The sequence below is a fragment of the Vulpes vulpes genome, chromosome 12 (assembly GCF_048418805.1).
Source record: "Vulpes vulpes isolate BD-2025 chromosome 12, VulVul3, whole genome shotgun sequence".
NCBI lineage: Eukaryota > Metazoa > Chordata > Mammalia > Carnivora > Canidae > Vulpes > Vulpes vulpes.
In genome coordinates, this window is record NC_132791.1 from 72,076,296 (window position 1) to 72,095,608 (window position 19,313).

Below are 19,313 nucleotides of genomic sequence, written 5' to 3' on the forward strand. Positions count from 1 at the left end.
CTGAGCCACCCAGGGATCCCAGCAGTTCCTGTTTCAACTGGATTCTTTCTTCTTTTTGTTGCCATTAGGTTCTATTCTTAAACTTGTCTTGATAAGGAATTTAATATAACTAAATATTTTTGTAGATACAAGTCAAAGAACCTTACTATTGAAAAAGGCTAGTTATAACCCAGCCAGCTGAAGAGAATAGATTTAATTCTATCAGGCTTCAGTGGCTATAAATAGCTGAAGCCTGATTATCAGGTATAATCAGGAAGTGCTTTCCGGGGGTGCCTGGATGGCTCAGTGGTTGAGCCATCCTTTGCCTTTGGCTCAGGTTGTGATACTGGGGTCACGGGATCAAGTCCCACATCGGGTTCCCTGCAGGGAGCCTGCTTCTCCCTCTGCTTGTGTCTCTGCCTCTCTCTGTGTCTCTCATGAATAAATAAAATCTTAAAAAAAAAAAAAAAGGAAGTGCTTTCCTATGAAAGGGCTTTTTGGAGTATAGATTGTATTCTTACACACCTTTGGTCTGTTGTACTGAGGTTGCCTTGAAATAAAACTCTTGAAAAATACGTTTTTTTGGGTATGTGTAGAAAACAAAGGACAAAAACAACCTACGTTTTGAAGATTACAAAGTTTTTCCAAGAAGGTCTTAAAACCGAAATATCAATCTGTTCCAGACTTGTTGTTTTCTAATTTTTAAAATACGTAAACAAGAAATTACTCAACTTCCTACAGTGCTTCTATTCATAAAGCTGACTTCTTAGTTGGTAGCACTGTGACTATGAATAAGCAAACGCATTTTGATGAAACTTTGAATTCTGGTTCTAAGGAACCCAAACACCCACTTAAAGGATAACATGTGCGCACACACACAACACATCACGTTCTTAGCTGAGACCATGACTAATTGAAACATAAAAACTTAATGATGCCAGTTTAATCTCAAAGCCACAAAACGGCAGGTTCAAATTTCAATGGCTCATAAATCATCTGTAAGATTGATGAAAAGCTCTATTAGTTCACTCATTTCATTTCTTAGCTCTTATAAAAATTCTATATTTGGCCCCACATGGGACCTATTGTTTGAAAAAGTTTTATTCTCTGCTAGGGCTTGAAATAATGTGAAAGGGGTGAAAGTACACTAACAGTGGCATTGTCATTAAACAGTCTTACATCTCCTGCCTATTGAAGGAAAATAACAACTTGTCATAAATGGGAAGGAACAGCAAAGAGAACAAATTTGGTTAATTTTCACTGGAATAAAGTGAGGTGGGGAGAAACTATTCTACTAATTTGTGAAAATCTGCTCGAAGAGAAAAATTTTGTAGGTATTGAGGAAGAAGCGAACTTCAACACAGCCCACTCTAGGAATAAAGTCAAATACTCAGCTGAACTCTCTAGCATACAGTTAGCTGGAAATGTCAGGAGAGCCACTGAACCAGTCAATCTCAAGTGAAAAAGATACACTGAATAATCTCCGCAGCTTCTAGAAATTCTTTAACCCCATATGCACCTAACAACAGAACCCCAGAATACATAAGGCAAAAATTTCTCTATTTGATAGCAGAATATATATTTTTCTCAAGTACACATGGAACATTCTCCAAGATAGACGATATGTTAGGCCACAAAACAAGCCTAAATGTATTTAAAATTATTGAAATCATGTAAAATATGTTCTCCAACCATAAGGTAATGAAATTAGAAATCTTTAAGAGAAGGATATTTTGGAAATTCACAAACTTTTAAAGACTTTATTTATTTATCCATGAGAGACAGAGACAGAGAGAGAGAGAGAGAGAGAGAGAGAGGCAGAGACACTCACAGGCAGAGGGAGAAGCAGGTTCCATGCAGGGAGCCCAATGTGGGACTCAATCCCAGATCTCCAGGATCACGCCCTGGGCTGAAGGCGGTGCTAAACTGCTGAGCCACCCGGGCTGCCATAAACATATTCTTTTTAAAGATTTTAATTTATTTATTCATGAGAGACACATAGAGAAGGGCAGAGAAACAGGCAGAGGGAGAAGCAGGCTCCCTGTGGGGAGCCCGATGCGGGACTCAATTCCAGGACCCTGGGATTACACCCTAAATTGGAAGGCAGATGCTCAACCACTGAGCCACCCAGGTGCTATTCACAAACATATTTTTAAGATTTTTTTTTAAGATTTAATTTATTTGAGGGAGAGTGAAAGAATGAGTGCAAGTGGAGGGAGCAGAGGGAGAGGGACAAGCAGACTCCACTGTGTGGAGCCAGATGAGGGGCCCAATCTCACAATCCTGAGATCATGACCTGAGCTGAAATCAAGAGTTATTTACTTAACTGACTGAGCTACCCAAGCGACCCAATATGTGGGGTTTAAATAAAATATGGATCCAAAGAGAAATCACAAAGGAAAGTAGAAAATACTCTAGGATAAATGATGCAAAACCCACAATATACCAAAGCTTATGGATAGGCAAAATCATGCTTAGGTGAAAATTTATAGTTGTAAATGCTTGTAAGAAAGATCTGAAGTTAATAATCTAATTTTCTACCTTTAGGAAACAAAACAAACAAAACAAAACTAGACCCAAAGCAGAGGAAGAAAGTAACAAAGATCTGAGCAAAAACTAATGAAACAGAGAATAGAAAAATAGGCAAATCAGTGAAACCAAAAGTTAGTTCTTTGAATAGATCAAAATTTACAAACCTTTAGCTATACTGACTAGGCAAAAAGAAGACTCAAGTTACTATGAAATTAAAGAGGGCATTACTATCAACACTGCAAGAATAAAAAAGGATTATAAGGGAATCTTAAAATTGTATGCCAATGAGCAAGACAACCTTGATGAAATGGACAAATCACTAAAGAGATACAAACTATAGAAACTAACTTAAGTAATAGAAAACATGAATAGATCTATAGTAAGACAGTCAGTATACAAAAAACTCCCCACAAGGAAAAGTCCAGGCCAGATGGCTTCACTGGTAAATTCTACCAAATAATTGTGTAAGAATTAATGCCAATCCTTTTCAAACTCTTTTAAAAACCAGCAAAGAGGAATTACTTCATAATTCATTATATGAGGCCAGCATTACATTGACATTAAGCCAGAGAAAGACATCACAAGAAAATTACAGATCAATACCTTGTATGAATGTAGATGCATAAATCCCCCTGGGCTGCCGGGGAGGGGAGGGAAGGGATGGGGCTGGATTCAGGTGGATTCCCACCTGGAATGGCAGATGACCTCCGTGATGGAAAGGGAGAGGGTGATCCTCTCCGCAGAGAACCCTCAGTCCTTTGAGCGCAGTGTGATGGGATTTTACAAGATATGTGGCCTGTACTCTCAAAAAAAAAATTGTATTTTGGAAATATTTAGATAAATACAAGAGTTGAGACCATCTGAAAAAAAAAATACTAGCAAATAGTAGCAACCTGAATTTTGCAACATATAAAGGACAAAACCCACACAATCATAATAGGCATAGAAAAAGCCCTTGCAAAATCCAAAATTCATGATAAAAACACTCAATAAGCTAGAAATAGAAGGGAACTTTTTCAATCTGATAAAGGGCATCTATGGAAATCCCATAGCTAACATCATACACAATGGTGATAGTCTGAAAGCTTTCTCCTCAAGATCAGAAACAACATACGGATATCTGTTTGCACTTCTGTTCAACATTACATTAATGGGGGGTCTAGCCAGGGGCAATTAAGCAAGAAAACAACAGGACTCTAGATTGGAAAGATGTTAAACTACCCCCATTTGCTCATGAGATGACCTTTTATATAGGAAATTTTAAGGTATCCACTAAAAGACTATTAGACCTAGTAAAGGAGCTCAGCAAGGTTGCAAAGATAAAAGATCAATGTACAAAAATTAATATTTCTACAAAAATTAAATGGAAAAGGTATCCTCTCTTCAAGGACTGACTTACTATTTTAAAATTTTAATTATTTTTAAAATAATTTATTTGAGACAGAGAGACCACGTGTGGGGTGAGGGACAGAAGAGAGGGAGAAGCAGACTCCCAGCTTGATCCCAGGATCATGAGATCATGACCTGAAGTCAGATGCTTAACCCAGGTGTCCCAATATAATATATATTTTTTTAATTAAAAAAAATTTTTTTAAAGTAGGCTTCATGTCCAGTATGGAGCCCAATGTGGGGCTTGAACTCAACCCTGAGATCAAGACTTGAGCTGAGATCAAGACATGGATTCTTAACTGAGCTTCCTAGGCACCCCAAAGACTGAATATTATTCTAAAGCAATCTGCAGATTCAGCATAATCCCTATCAAAATGCCAGCTGGCATTTTTGCAGATTGAAAAATTGATCTTAGAGTTTATATGGAAACACAAGGGACCCTCTATAGCCAAAACTATCTTGAAAAAGAACAAAGTTGGGAGGACTCACACTTCCCAATTTTAAAACTTACTACAAAGCAATAGTAATCAATATCATGGGATACTGGCACGAGGACAGAAAGGGAGACCAGTGGAATAGAATTGAGAGTCCAGAAATAAACTCATATATTATGCTTAACTGACTTTTGACAAGGGTACCAAGACCACTCAATGGGTGTGTGTGGGGGGGAATAATTTGTCCAACAAATGGTACTGGGACAAATGTATAGCCACATGCAGAAGAATGAAGTTTGACCCCTATTTGACACCATATGCAAATATTAGCTCAAAATAGGTCAAAGATCTGAATATAAGAACTGTAAAAGGGCAGCCTGGGTGGCTCAGCGGTTTAGTGCCGCCTTCAGCCCAGGGCCTGATCCTGGAGTCCCAGGCTGGGCTCCCTCCCTGCCTGCTTCTCCCTCTGCCTGTGTCTCTGCCTCTCTCTCTCTCTGTGTCTCATTAATAAAGTCTTAAAAAAAAAAGAACTGTAAAATTGTCAGAAGGTTTTGTCACCCTCAATTAGGCAATGGTTTCTTAGATATGATACCTAAAACACAAACCAAAGAAAAAAGCAGATAAACTGGACTCCATCAAAATGAAAAACTTGTACTGTGAAAGATACTCTCAAGAAAGTGAACAACTTAAAGAACAGGATAAAATATTTGTATATCATATATATGATAAGGGCCTAGTAATCTGGAAGTATAAAGAACTCTTACAACTCAACAACAAAAAGACCACCCAATTAAAAAAAAAATTGGCAAAGGACTCAGATTTTTCTCTAAAGACATTCAAGTGGCTAATAAGCACTTGAAAAGTTGCTCAACATCATTAGTCATTAGGGAAATGCAAATCAAGAGCATAAGGAGATGGTTTTAAAAAGGAAAATACGAAGTGCTAGTGAGGATGTGGAGGAACTGGAACCCCTGAACACTGCTGGTGGGATTAAGAAACTGCAACGGCTCTGTATAACATTTTGGCAGTTTTTCAAGTCAGAGCTACCACATGACCCAGCAATTCCACTCCCAGGGACAGACCCAAGTGAGCTGGAGATAAGTTCATAAACTTGTACGCCAACGTTCACAGCAGCGTATTTGTGATAGCTGAAAGGTGGAAACAACAAATGTCCATCACTGGACAAGCAGACGAACAAAACGTGGTACACACCCATACAGTGGCATATTATTCAGCCACAAAAAAGGATGAGTACTGATTAAAGGTATAGCATGGAAGAACTTGAAAATGTTACACTACATGAAAGAAGCCAGATGCAAAAGGCTACCTATTCTAGGATTCCATTTACGTGAAATGTTCAGAACGGGTGGATCCACAGAGATAGAGAGATTAGTAGTTTCCAGGATGGCAGGGGGAGGGCAGGGGTGAGAGGTTACTGTTCGTGAGTATAGGGCTTTTTTGGGTGTGATGTAAATGTTCTGGATTAGGCAGTTGTGATGGTTGTACAACCTAGTATAGTCACAACTATACTAAAAACCATGGAATTGACTTATCCTTCAAAAGGGTAAATTTTTATGGTATGTGAATTATATCTCAATTGAAAAGATAAAAATCTTCAACCTACCAATTTGAGAATTTACTACTTTTATTGGTTTACTGTAGTGGGAGTTAAGTTCTCATCCCTTAGGGATGCTGAAGTAAAAGGCTGAAAATTCACTGCTCAAAAGGTTTATACACACTGATAATCCTTCAAGCATAGAATTCAATATAACATAAAATATTTCAACATTTTCCTCATCAATATAGCAAAAAATATTTCATTTACACATAAAATTGCTCTCTCCCAACTTTTTAGAATTTGCCATTTTTAAAGAGTACTGTACAAATCAGGTAGAAAACCATCATGGGTAGATGCAATTCATTACTCATCAGTGCGTAGTTTGGAAATTTTTCCATATACTCATTCCTTCATCCCACAAATATTTATTGAGTCCTTACTATGTGAGAACCACTTTACAAGGCTGGGGATACAGTGGCCAGCAACACAGCTAAACGTTTCTGCTGCTGTGGGGCTAATGTTCCGGTGAAGGTAGTAGGTCAACCACAAAGCAGTAAGAGATGATCAGAGAGCACGGAGACCCTAAAGAAAGTAAAACAGAGGAACTCCACAGAGTGCCTGAGCAGGCGGTGCCTCTGCTCTGGACTATGTTGGCATGGGAGGAGCCACTGTGAGAATGCCAACAGGAGCAGCGTCATGTTCCTCCTGTGGGGATTCATGAGCACATTCTGTCTCCAAAACACACATGTGAGATTTGGGTATGTGATCTCCAAGTCGGCCTTCCGAACACAAGTGAGTCAATGATACTCAACAGCACGGTCTTTTTATTTTATTATTTATTTATTTTAATACAAAGCTTTGGCATTAGCAATTTTATGAAAAAATAAAATGTACTAAAAATAAACGCTCGTATGGCATGATTGGTAAATGATGCACAAAAATAGGTTCTTTTTTCCTTGAAGGCAATCAGTCAGAAAGCAGTTTTTTCTTCTTCAAAACCACTCTACCCTGTGGAATGAAAGGGAAAAAAAAGAAGTCAAGAATCAGTTAAAGGGGAATTGACAATATTTTAAAATAACAGAGAAAGTGATCCTCACTGAGGGGTGGCCTGGCGCTGTCCCCAACTACTTCCCAGCCCTGTCTGGTAAAGCCAGGAAGCCACTGGCATCTTCCTGAACTTAGCAGCTTCAGATCTGTGATCAAGTGGCGCAGTCACCTTGGAAGTGTGTGTGTCCTCCCACCAGGAACATGGACAAAAGCCCAGGCTAATAGCATCTCGTTTAAAAATTCAGGGACAGGGGCACCTGGGTGGCTCAGTGGCTGAGTACCTGCTTTTGGCTCAGGGTGTGATCCCGGAATTCTGGGATCGAGTCCCACATAGGCTCCCCACGGGGATCCTGCTTCTCCCTCTGCCTATGTCTCTGCCTCTCTGTGTCTGTCGTGAATAAATCAGTAAAATCTTTAAAAATAAATAAAAATGCAGGGGCAACTATACTGGTTGCTGGTTCACAACTTTTCCTGGTTTGAATGTATGTTCTCAGGGCCGCGTGTCCTGGAATCTGTAGTTGTTTCTTTATAATAGGATCCCCCTTTATATCTCATGCAAGAAGGTCAATCTTTACTTTGAAATAAAATTTGCAGAACCCAGCCCTCCAGGGCTTATGGCTCTCATGGGACTTCCCCAGACTGTATGCACACACATCTGTCCCTAAAGCAAGTGCCTGACAGTACCTGGGGCCTCTGCAGCCTGGCACTGTGGGGCTGCTCCAGCTCGCTGAAGCCCTGTACGGCTGGCTCACTTCCTTGGCTCCCCATTTGTGTCTTTAGTGCTGCTTCCTCTTCTCTCTGCTCAGTTCCAGAGCCACGTTCCTTGCCTCTCAATTTCTAATCACACATTGCTCCAGCACTACTTCATGTCCTCTCTTCCCCATGACTTCCTCCCTTAGATCCATACTCTCACCTCACCCATCACCCTGCCTGCAGCCTCTACGCTAGAGCAACTCTTCGGCCACAGGAATCCTCTTTTTGCTGAAAAGCCTTACGTATTAGTCGCTGTTTCCAAGAACACAGTCCAAATTCTGCAGCTGGCCTACTGCTGCCACCACTTCCAGCAGACACAACCAACCCACAACTCTCTGGTCCTGTTCCATGAGGACCCCATCCAGGAAGCCTCTGCTAACTTCCCAGGGTGTGAGCAGGGTCCACAAGCTCTCCCATCACTTCAGCAGGCGCCATAAGCCTGGCCATAAGCCTGAGCGCTGTGCAAAGCAGCCCCATTCCCACAGCACCCCTGCAGGGCAAGGCCATTCACAACTTCACACAGAGCTCTGGACTTGACTGGTTACTGCAGCCCCGCTGAACATAACACACTGATTTTACAAAATTTTCCCAGAGAAATCAGATGTTAGATATAACAACTTTCAATGGGCAAATCAAGATTTTTAAACTGACTTTATTTGGGCTGCTCTTCTAAGGAACTGTAAATCGCTGCAGCCACAAGATTAAAGGGACTTGTGAAAACCAGAAATGAACACTACAGAGACAGTGCAGAAGTCCAATCCAAGGTCCTCATTGCCTTTGATCTTCTCTGTGTCATCACATTTCTAGAAAGCCAACAGTCTTCTTCTACCACATTATCCAGAGCCCTGGGATGGCTCTCTGGAGTAGTCAAAGATGAGCAATGCAAAGGGAAGAGGTAGACCCAGAAACATCGAGCTTGAATTCCAGGCCCTTCTTCCTATGGCATTTCTCAGGGAATCCCCCAGCCCCTTTGGGCCTCAGGTTATTTTGTGTATGTATCTTAGGCTCAGAGTGGCTAAAAGGAGAAGTAAACACTAGCAGAAAGAAGAGGATTCGTTATAAAATTGGGGGCACGTTGAATCTTTGCTGGTGTTATGACAAGGAAGGCTGTCTCGGAAAAATAAGCAATCCTTGATGGGTGCCAGTGTAAACAAAAGGTACTTGACTGAGAACCAGAAATTGAAAATTTTTAGTTCTGTGTTTTCTCAAACTGCAAGCAGTCTCCTATTAATGGACTGAAAAAGCCATGCAGAATTCCTGACTAGCATTAACAACAAAGTGTAAAGGAGGATCGTGGAATACTGTGTGTAGGGAGGAAGACACCTGTAAACTTTGTCAGTTACACACTGGGAATGTCACAATGTAAAATGTAGTTCTTACAGTGGTAGGTGGTAAAAAAGTTTTCAAATCATTGCTTAATATTTAAGGTTCTAAAAGGGGCAGCCAGCCAGCAGGGCATGCAAGTCCTCTTCTCAGGCTCTGACTTGTCCCAGGAAAGGACCATTGAGGACAGACAAGTGAAGAGGGGCTCTCAGAACTACAGGGAACCTCTGGCCTCCTCCCACTCAGGGTCTGCCTCCAAACAGTGCTAGCCTTGTAGCTCATTTCTGTCTGCAGCTCCCTGGCTTGCAAAGCATCCCATGTTCAGAGACGGATACTGCCGACCACCACAAAGCTCTTCCTTGTACTCAGTGGTGCTCTACCTTCCTGTGGATATCTTGAGAGCTCCCCAACTACACAGTAAGCTCCCCCTGTGTGTGCACTGGTCAGTCCCCATGGGACTGTGATGAGTGTCACACAGGGTAACTGGAGCAGACCCAGAGCCTGACAGGAATAGGCTGTTGGGAGGTACTTGGCAAACCATTGCTATTTTCATCTTTGCGAGCCCTTCAAATACTTGGAGACCTCCTTCACATCACCCTCAACTTTGCTCTTTAAGCCAAGCATCCCCAAGACATCAAAATGATTACACTTGCAAATCCTTTTACACTGAAACAAGTTAATGTTCCTCTTAAGAGTGTGAGCAGAACAGGGCGCCTTGGTGGTTCAGTAGGTTGAGGGTATGACTCGAGTTCGACTCAAGTCAGATCACAGGGTTGTGAGGTCCAGCCCTGCATCTGGCTCTGTGCTCACTGTGAAGTCTGTGTGAAATTCTCTCTCTCCCCCTCCCTTTGCCCTTCCCCTGCGTGTTCTCATGCTCTCTCTCTCTCTCTCTCTCTCAAATCAATCTTTAAAAAAACAAAAAAACAACAACCATGAGCAGAACAATTCAGAACTACTGAAGACAGGGTCAAATAGAAGCACTCATTCCTTTGATCAGGCTCCTAACTTTCCGTCACTATGCCTCAGGAGCCAGCTCAGCAGGAATACTGGCGGGGTTGACTCTGACCTGCTGCAGAGCTAGGGCTTCCTGGCCTCAGGTTATGCCACAGGAGTTTATATTTGCTACAGTTACTGCACATTAACCACAGCAGGGTTCATTTCCTTCTCCTGAGATGGTTTTGAAACTTGAATGTCTGGGTTATTATACTCCTGGGCAGATCTTTGGGCATGAGTTTTATGAAGTGGAATCTAGGAACTGAGAAAGAACACTGGAGGATACCTAGCTGAACCTCCCATTCCGCTCAAAATCCGTCTGCATCATTGTCCTGACTCGCAACGCAACTCGTGCCTCAAATGAAAACAATGAAAATACTTACTGTTCTCATGTTGAGGGAAAATAGACTGATACAAACATAAGCTGGTTAACACTGAGATTTAATGAGGTTTTTGGAATGATGAAGTAGAGCAGCAAACCTCCTTTGGGAGCTGAAGTTTACTAACATTGCTTACTTAGGTACTAAGAAATTGGGAGTATGGAAAATTATATATATAAATATATTTACCTTGGATGTTATTTGCTGCTTTGACTCTTTATATTTGCAAAGCCTCAACATTCACTAGATTTGTTTGCAGTGTTAAAAATTAAAGCACAATTAGTCACGGTTGAGTATTTAAATAATATTTTGACACAATAGAAGGGGAGTGACCTCAGATTCATGGACTTGATTGACTTCAGATCAGGAAATAGCCTCAAGCCGTGGATAATTGTGCAGAGTGTGGTGAGGGCAGAGGGCGTGCGTTTAGCCCTAGCAGGGCAGCCATTCACGCACTGCAGCCAGGCTTGGGGCCGTCTGGGTTCCACCACATGCCAGCCCTGACATGTGGCCCACACTGCTTCCTTTTGCCTACAGGGTTTCACCCGCAACTAGACTGGGTCAAGGTCTTGCTAAAATCACAATATACAAGTTCAGTGTAACACCAGCAGAAGAGTAAACTATAATAGTAGGTAATATGTGGGGAGGTGAATTTTACTATCAACTTCCAGACAAATTGTTAACATGTGAAAAGATGGAATCTACTTATATAGAAGACTATCTCACGCATGAATGAGGTTACCTAGAAAACTAAAGTAGCAATTAAATTGAAAAGGCAATCTCATTTTGGCTGCAGTTTTTGGTAAAGGCAAAAAAAGGAAGTAAGATAGATTTCAAAGAATTCATTGATGAAGAATAATTAGATTTATGTACTAATAGAAACTTTCCTCTGGAATTAAAACCTCATAGGAATTTTTCATCAAATTCTTGGGAAGGAGACACTGAGTAAGAGTGACTATTATTTTTCATCCTCCACAATTAAAATGGCCTTTAAAATATTAAGTAATTCATGTTTTATTGAAAATCAATATATAAAAGCACAATAGGAGAGAAAAACATCACCCCAAATTCTACTAAATTAGGGTAATCACCATTAATATTTTGGTGCATTCTTTCATGCACTCATATGTCCACACACACACACATACACACACACACACACTCTCTCTCTCTCTCAATGGGATCATGAAAATCGTCCTTCAGAGAAGTTCTGATTGGAGGCACAGAAATATTATCAGGATGAACAATTGCAGTATCAATCCTTTACAAAGGCTCATGGGAGAAGGGTTGGCCTAAGACATGGATCTAAGATCAATGTTGAGATTGAGTCATGCAGGCATTTATGCGTGGAACTGAAATATTATGGCCAAGGGACCCTGATTTCTAAAAGGTAACATGTCTATTGAGCCTTCTTTAAACTATCTGATGCATGACCTGACATCTGGCAGATCCTTGGTGGCAGCAAGGTGATCATTACATCACTGAACAGTTTTCTATAAGTGCCCAGAGTGCCCCTACTTGCTGTGATTGGTTTTCACTCATTTGTGAAAAATTTAAGGAGTGGGTTACATCATCATCTAGTTTGATGTGGTCACTGTGAGAGTAAGCAAATGAGGTGACTACAGGTGAAATCACCATTTCTCTACAAACTGAGGTCTGAATCACAGGACTCACAGAGTTCCTGTGATTCTGTATTATTTCATGGAAGAAAATGAAATTGATTTACCAAATGATAAAGGCAGCTATGGTCATCTTGTTCACAGGACTGGAAGAATCTCATTGGAACTGTTCAGCTAACATTTATTGAGCACTTATTATGTACCAGGCACTGTGCTAAGCACTGTATATGCTACTTCGTACAACCTATGATGTACTCCTGCCATTATTCCTGTTTTCTGCATGACTAAAATGAGCTTCCGAGAAATACAGCTGCCCAGGTAGAAAATGGAAGAGCAGGGAGTCAAACCCAGGCTATGTCTGACTCTAGAGCCTGAGCAATTAATACTTGCTATGTTGATGTAAACCATCGGGTAGGTTGACGTGCTGGATGGAGCAGCTGAGACTCCGCGCCAGCAGGCTAAAGATGCCAACTGACCATGGCATCCTCCCAACCTGTGCTAGGCCAGGGATGCCAAAGGGCACTTCTTACAAGTATCTAGATCAGGTTAGAGATAATAAAATCAGGTCATTATAAGCGGAGGTTACTTGCCCATTTGTTTCCATAGCTGGACAATGAGTGTTCCATTAAATCAATTACAGGAGCTTGGCTGGTTATTATTAATAAGTTAAAATGCCAGGGCATAAGTGAGTGTGGAGAGCACAGGAATTCCACCTGTGCCAATTTAGGTTCCTATCTGGGCTGTGTCCCAGGGATGTTCACCTCAAACTAGCTTTCATGAATACTGGTAAAGAAAAGGACTCAATAATACCTTACAGTTAAATGCCTTGAATTTAAAACAAACTAACAGAACCAAAAACCTTTCCTGCATCTTAGCCCTGTGGAAAGCTATCCTAGAAAATCACTGGATCAAATGGACCTTAACAGTCAGCTAGCTCAGTTTCGCCTACTCCGAAAAATCTCTGACCTACAACAGTCCAGACAAGTAACATGCAGCTTTTGCCTGCACTCCTGGTCCTGAGCACTCCCCACGGCAAACCAGTTCACTCGCAAGGAGCCTCACTGACAGATGTTCTTCCTTTCACTGAGATGAAATTCACCTTCCTGTCATCTGCCCACTGGTCCTCATCTTGCCCCATAGGAATACAGTTTATACTTATTTTGTTTTCCCCTGACAGTCCTCCCAATATTTGGAAACAGCGGGTCTTCCCAATTGCTTCTTTCTTATAGGCTAAACATCCAAGTCACTGTCCCCTGACCACAGGCCAGGGTACCAGTGTTCCATCAAAAGCTAAGTATGTAAGTAAGAATCCAGGTGAAGTTTGGTGGGCACATAGGAGTGGGACTATTTCTGCCAGTGATCCGGACACGGGCCTTCTTTATATGCTACAACTGTACTGGATCCCTTTGGCATCTGCATCACACTGCTCTTGTACTTTAAGCTTGTGGCTAACGGGAGCCCCTAGGTCTTTTCTCAAGTGAGCTGTTGTTGCTGAGCAAGGTGACCTCCCCGATCTGTGTACTGACTGCAAATATATGGTCACGAAATTCATTATTTTGCTAGGTATGATCTCATCAGGATCAGTATGAAACTGGTGGAGGCCAATTTTCACCATATCTATGAAAATTACTCTACAAGTTTTCTTGGGGTCATGTGGCACATGCAATCCAAAAAATAATTTGTTACTTACTCATTAGCATTCAAGCTAGCTGTGGCTCTGATGATCATGTAGCAGAGTGTGAGAGCACTGAGGAGGCCAAAACTGGCAATAATAAACCATTCTTCTGTTGACAAAGGAAAGGGAGGAAATCACTCTGGGGAGAAGCTTAAGTCAAATCGATGTCAACATTTCCCTCAAATGCAACGAAGCAGACGTCAACGGAGTTGTAAGCCAAGACTGGCCCAAGGAAGTGCAGCAGGAGGAGGTTTGCCAGAGAGCTACTAACTGGAGAAGGTTAGTGGAAGTAGTGGTGAAAGCTGCAAGGGAGAAAGGAAAGCATGGCCCAAACATTTCTTCCAGTTAAGGTCTTGAGGTTGTGGAGGAGTGTGGCCACCAAAAAGCGTGCAGTAGAAATATGTGTATAAAATTGCACGTGGACAGAGATTTTTAAATTACTACTTTAGATGACAGTAAAATGGACTGGCCATACTTATATAATCTTTCCTTCTTCACTTTGTCACTTCTGCCATGGTTGTATTACTCAGTCTTAGAGACAGGCTTACAAATATAGAGTAGGGGTCCCAGAGGTCTTGTGGGTACTCCACGCAGTCCGCAGGCTGGCCTTCCGTGGCATGCAGCTCTACTTTCTTTTCTTTTAGAGATTTACAGTCTTTACTTAAATAGGACATTTCATTGGTGACTCCTGGAAAGGCCTACGCTTCACACCCCCACCTCCCCAGTGGGGAGCGGCACTGGGCTGCTCTGGTTGCGTCGAGCAGGTAGTTCACCAGGTACACGGCCCATTAGAGAGCCGAAAATCTCTGGTACCCAAAGTTTTTAGCTAGTCTCTCTCTAGATCCAGGAAGTCAGTGGATATTTTTCTTTCTTTTCAAAGTCTGTGTTGTCAAGGTAACATTCCAAAAACACTATTTACTGAGAACCTCAAAAATAACCTGTGAACCGATCTGACTTGCTAACAAGTCTTAACTAGAAAATATTTCGTAGAGTATACACTAACTGGGGCTGGTTTAACAGTGCTACACAGTCAAGTTCCTTCTACATCTGCAGTAAGGCAGTAGGAAGACATTTCTACTTGGAATGTCAAATGTTTCTATGCAAAGTGTGTAACATGAGTGTTTCTCAATCTGGTTTCCATGAATCCCATAAATATGCAAAATTATGTATGTCTAGGAATTTGTCCAGAAAAAGGTTTTTTTTATAATTTCACTGGACTAAAGTTTTAAAGGTGGTGATCTTCAAAAGGTTAAGACTTTGTTCTTCAGGATTCCAGGATGATGAGTTTGTTCTATGAGCATTTCTTGGCCATCTTGATATTTATTATTAAAATGCTTAGCAAACTCTTTCTTCTTGGTAACAGTGCTGCCAAGTGCTTCCCAGATTACAAATTCCTCATCATTCAGTGAATTTATAAGGTTTGAATTTATGTCAAAATGAACATTTAAGAACCCACGCAAAATCCACCATTTTTACCTGGAGATATTTTAAGTTAGGAAAAATGTACACTGGCATTTAAAAAAATGAAGAGATGACTGGTCATCGGTATCAAGAAGCTTCGAACTCAGTGTTCTTCATTTTTTTCTTCTCAGAGACCTTTATATGTGATAAGGTGATAAGACTAACTTTTAGAACTTCTATTACATGTGTGTTTCTGCATTCTGAATATATCATCCATAGGTGTATGGCATTTCAATTATAAAAACTAGTGACCAAAAAGAAACAAACGCCATTGCAATGATCTCCATAGGGGACCCGGGGTATTTGGGCAGCAGTCGGCTGCAGCTGGGTCCCTGATCACCTCTGTCCACCCCAGAGTGTATTTAGCACAGTGTCTTGCACAGTGGATGCTGGGCAAATGCACTGTAGTTGCTATAGCACTACAGAGCTTTGAGGGGAAAGGAGAGGTAGCTTTGGTTTAATTTAACCATGTGAAGTTATTGATTAACATGCATTAATTTGGCTAAAGGTGATTAATTTGATACATGAAGTAATATTTTTTTATCATCAAAACGTAAGATTTTGAAAGGACATTCCTGCATAAAATTTATAACAGGACCAGAACTTAATGTAGTAGGAGGTGCTCAATAAATGTCAATCAATGAAGAGCCTACAAAAACTCAGTGATAAGCAAATAACCTTTGTTTCCTTTATTGTTACTAGGTCAGTTTTAAAAAATCTCCACTCTAAAACCTGAAACCATGAAAAGCTGTTAAATCGCCAGGATATGAAAGGAAATGAGTCAAACTGCATGGAAGAATACTTTTCCTGCTTTTATGAATGAATGAAGTCTCCTTGAGTTTAGACAAATGATAGAACAAAACCTGGGGAACTGTTTATTACTACTGATTTTTGGTCAGTGAAAAACATGTACACTTCAGTTGAACAGACCACACGAGCCTTACTATGTGGAGGAAAACTCCTGTGATGGCTTTATCCGTGCCACTGACTCATAGGGTGAGGCGGAGGTCCATCGGGTTTAGGGCTCGAAGCTACAGGCAAGCGACAGCACACACTGGGGAAGGAAGCACCACAGTGGTGACAGGGAGGATGAAGAGAGGCTGTTAGATGGAAAGACCGTGTAGGGGATGGAGCTGAAGGAGACAGCTGGCTTGTTGCAGGGTGAATGCCCACAGGGCCTACACACACACACTCCTGCCAGCCCACGCATACTGTACTTCGGCCTGCCCATTGACACACACACACTCGATATAATCGGAGCACCACTTTTCTTCGTGTCAACACTTCACCAATCAAGATATTCAAAACTAGTGAGAGCGTTTTTAAAGGCACATCACCCAATGGCTCTTGGTCCACCCTGTGCACAGTGATACCAAGACACCAGACTTCATAAAAAGTGTAAAATGAAATAAGCAGCAACAGGCCATCTCAACTCCCCCCTAGAGTTGTTTGTTCATTTGTTCAAATTCTGCCCTGGTTTTTCACTAAGTGGCCTGCAGCCCAGTGCTCATGGCTGGTTACACAACACATGATGCCCTGTGTCACATCCCAACGTGACTCTTAAAATGTCCGTCTGCAAGGCAGTCATCAAAACAGGTTTATAAACAGCTCCTAAGACAAATCTCTGAACAACTACTTGTCAGATGGCAGCTATTCCTATTTATTATACACAAATACACAAGCTCCTTATTGTAAGGACAGTTCTGTCTTCCCAAATACCTGTTTTAACAAAACTACCTGTCACCTTGTCCCTTACAGACTACTATCTCCCTGGCCTGGGTGACTGCCTCAACTGTCCTCTGGAGCAGTCAACACACACCAAGCAGCAGCAGCAAATCTGCTCTGCGCCTGGGTACAGGGTCCCACTTACTTGTTACTGCAATGTTGATCTCTCCCGTTCTGGGAGTGAGCTCCCCATCCTGCGCAAGAGGCGAGATTCCCGAAGTTCGAAGTGGCTCAAGGCCAAGGGAGTTTTCACTGGCGAGGTCACCTAGGGCTGATCTTCGGTTAACTGCTTGGGTTCTGGTGAGCCTTTCCATGTCAAATGCTACGTTATCAGTACATGGCAAATTTGGCTGCAAAATATTTCCAGATTAAGAGTACTTATAAGAATAACAAAATTTTTAAAAATAAAATTCTAAACGTCTGACACGCTGTTGAAAAGATCTCAAATTTTTTTCCATGTGATTTCCTCTCATTTCTTTCCCCATTTACCCTTTTTCACCCAAGAGTTTTTCTTTACGAGATGATCTCTTCCCCAAAAATGATACAAAAACCCCCAAATCCACTGCAGAGTTGATGAGAAAACTGGATCATTCATCTTCATGAAGAAACAACCACCTTTGGAGGACATGGCTCACGGGCAAAGGGATTCATTGTCATTATTCTAAAGCTGACCAACAGGAAAATGTAATTACACTGGCTCTTCCATTAATGTTGAGGGAGAGCAGATAACATAAAATACTGCTTTTATCCTATTAACTTCGCTGTAATGCCCCATTTATCTGGCAGTCAGTTTTTACCTTTTGACACGAGGATAGCACACGACCAAGAGTGGATCAACATTGAAAAGACCTTTGAACTGTGAGTATACCATCTGTTTCAAAATCAAAGCATCTAACCCAGAAGGAGAGGTATAGAGCTGCCCTGGGGCCAATATCTACCAACTAAAAAAATAAACGGGTATGAAAGTGTTCTGAGGTAACAAGATGGATATTTGGTTTCCCTGGCAACCTTCAGTTCTTTTAGCAGACAGCAGGTTGGAAGCAGAGCTGGGATGGCTGAGAGAAGCTCAAGGATGGAGAAGTCACAGCCAGCCAGACCCAGAACAATGGCTTCCTGTGCAGAAGTGTTCTAGATTGCCCCATGGTCCAAGTGAAAATGCTTATAATGATACCCAGTCAGAAGAGGTTTATTACAGTTTTTATAGTTAAAACCACAGCAGCTTGTAATAGATTTTAGAAGGATGTTTATTAAAAACAAAAGGCAGAAGTGTCAGTACTTCAGAGAATAGGACTCAAAAAAACCCCAAACCAAACAACCACCAAGATTGGAGGCAACAAAAAAGGCTAAGTTAATACTTCCCGAAGCATCTGTGATATGCCAGATATTACAGCAGATGCTCTACGTTAAGCTCTTCAAGCAGGGGTGATGGTTCCCCAAGGGAGACACAGCAATGTCTGGAGGCATTCTGATTGTGTGACTGTTGTGTCCTGCTACTGGCATTTAGGAGCAGCCAGGGATGTGTGAGACACTTTCCAGTGTACAGGATGTGCACCCCACCCCCTGCCCCGGTGGAATGATCTGATCTACAGTGTCAGTGGTGCTGAAGTAGAGTAACCCTGTGTTAAACTATGTCAATGACATGATCTCTGGAGACAGGAGGAACAATCCTGCCTAACTGGACTGCTAAGCATATTTCAAATAGGACTACCTGGATGTGCTTTGGGTTGCAAAGCTAAAATGAGCAATTCATCTGTTGGATCAAACTAAACTTTCAGTTCCATAAAGAAATCATTCACCCACTCTTTTCTGAGACCTGACTTTCCTCTAAGAAGCGTTAATTTTGGATATACACTTCTGGTAAGGAAGAACTGTAAGAAGTCTCCCAGGTCCTGGGTTAGTTAGTCAGGGCAGAGCTGCCTGGCCATAGCTGAATGAAGTCCTCTGAGTGGCACCTGACCAAAGGCTGCCAGGCTGGCAGAGGTTCACCCTGGGCTGGCACTGCCCACCTTTGCTGCTTGTACCTGACAAACGCCCTGGGGAGCAAAGCCAGATTCAAGAGGAAGGAACAAAAGTGAGGACATGGTTTTATATGATGCTAAATACAGAAAGAAAAAAATCTACTATTGGATCAAAGTCAAAAGTCTATATTCTAATTCTAGTCTTAAACAAAACACAACAAAAACAACAAAACCAGAATGGAAGAAAACCCCCACCCCTCTTTCCACTGCCATTCTTCACATTTTCACCACCTGATAGAAGCACGCTTCCAAATGGACTAGTTCAGTTCTCTATCTTCTCTTCTGGGAGTTCCCCAAAATGGGCTGACCTTTAAGGACTCTAGAAGGGACACTGGACTCACAAGGCTGTGCGGCAAGGAGGCTTAACCACCCGCTCACGTGATGTTAGCTTACACGCGGAGACAATACCACACAAAAGTAGTGACAA

At 41.7% G+C, this 19,313-nt stretch overlaps 1 protein-coding gene across 3 annotated transcripts in view; it reads right to left on the reverse strand.

Moving 5' to 3' along the window:
- The window catches only part of RNF130 (ring finger protein 130), a 143,791-nt gene that overhangs the window by 29,967 nt on the left and 94,511 nt on the right, over positions 1–19,313 (reverse strand). The window contains exons 7-9 of one of the 3 annotated variants that reach the window (XM_072731882.1): positions 17,014–17,218; positions 13,698–13,791; positions 6,714–6,900 (exon numbers count right to left, since the gene is read on the reverse strand). In XM_072731882.1, coding sequence (XP_072587983.1) covers positions 6,885–6,900; positions 13,698–13,791; positions 17,014–17,218 — 315 coding nt within the window. In that variant the 3' untranslated portion in view covers positions 6,714–6,884. Of the gene's footprint in view, positions 1–6,713; positions 6,901–13,697; positions 13,792–17,013; positions 17,219–19,313 lie in introns of those variants that run through there. The other 2 variants (XM_072731884.1, XM_072731883.1) reach the window with 2 other exon arrangements.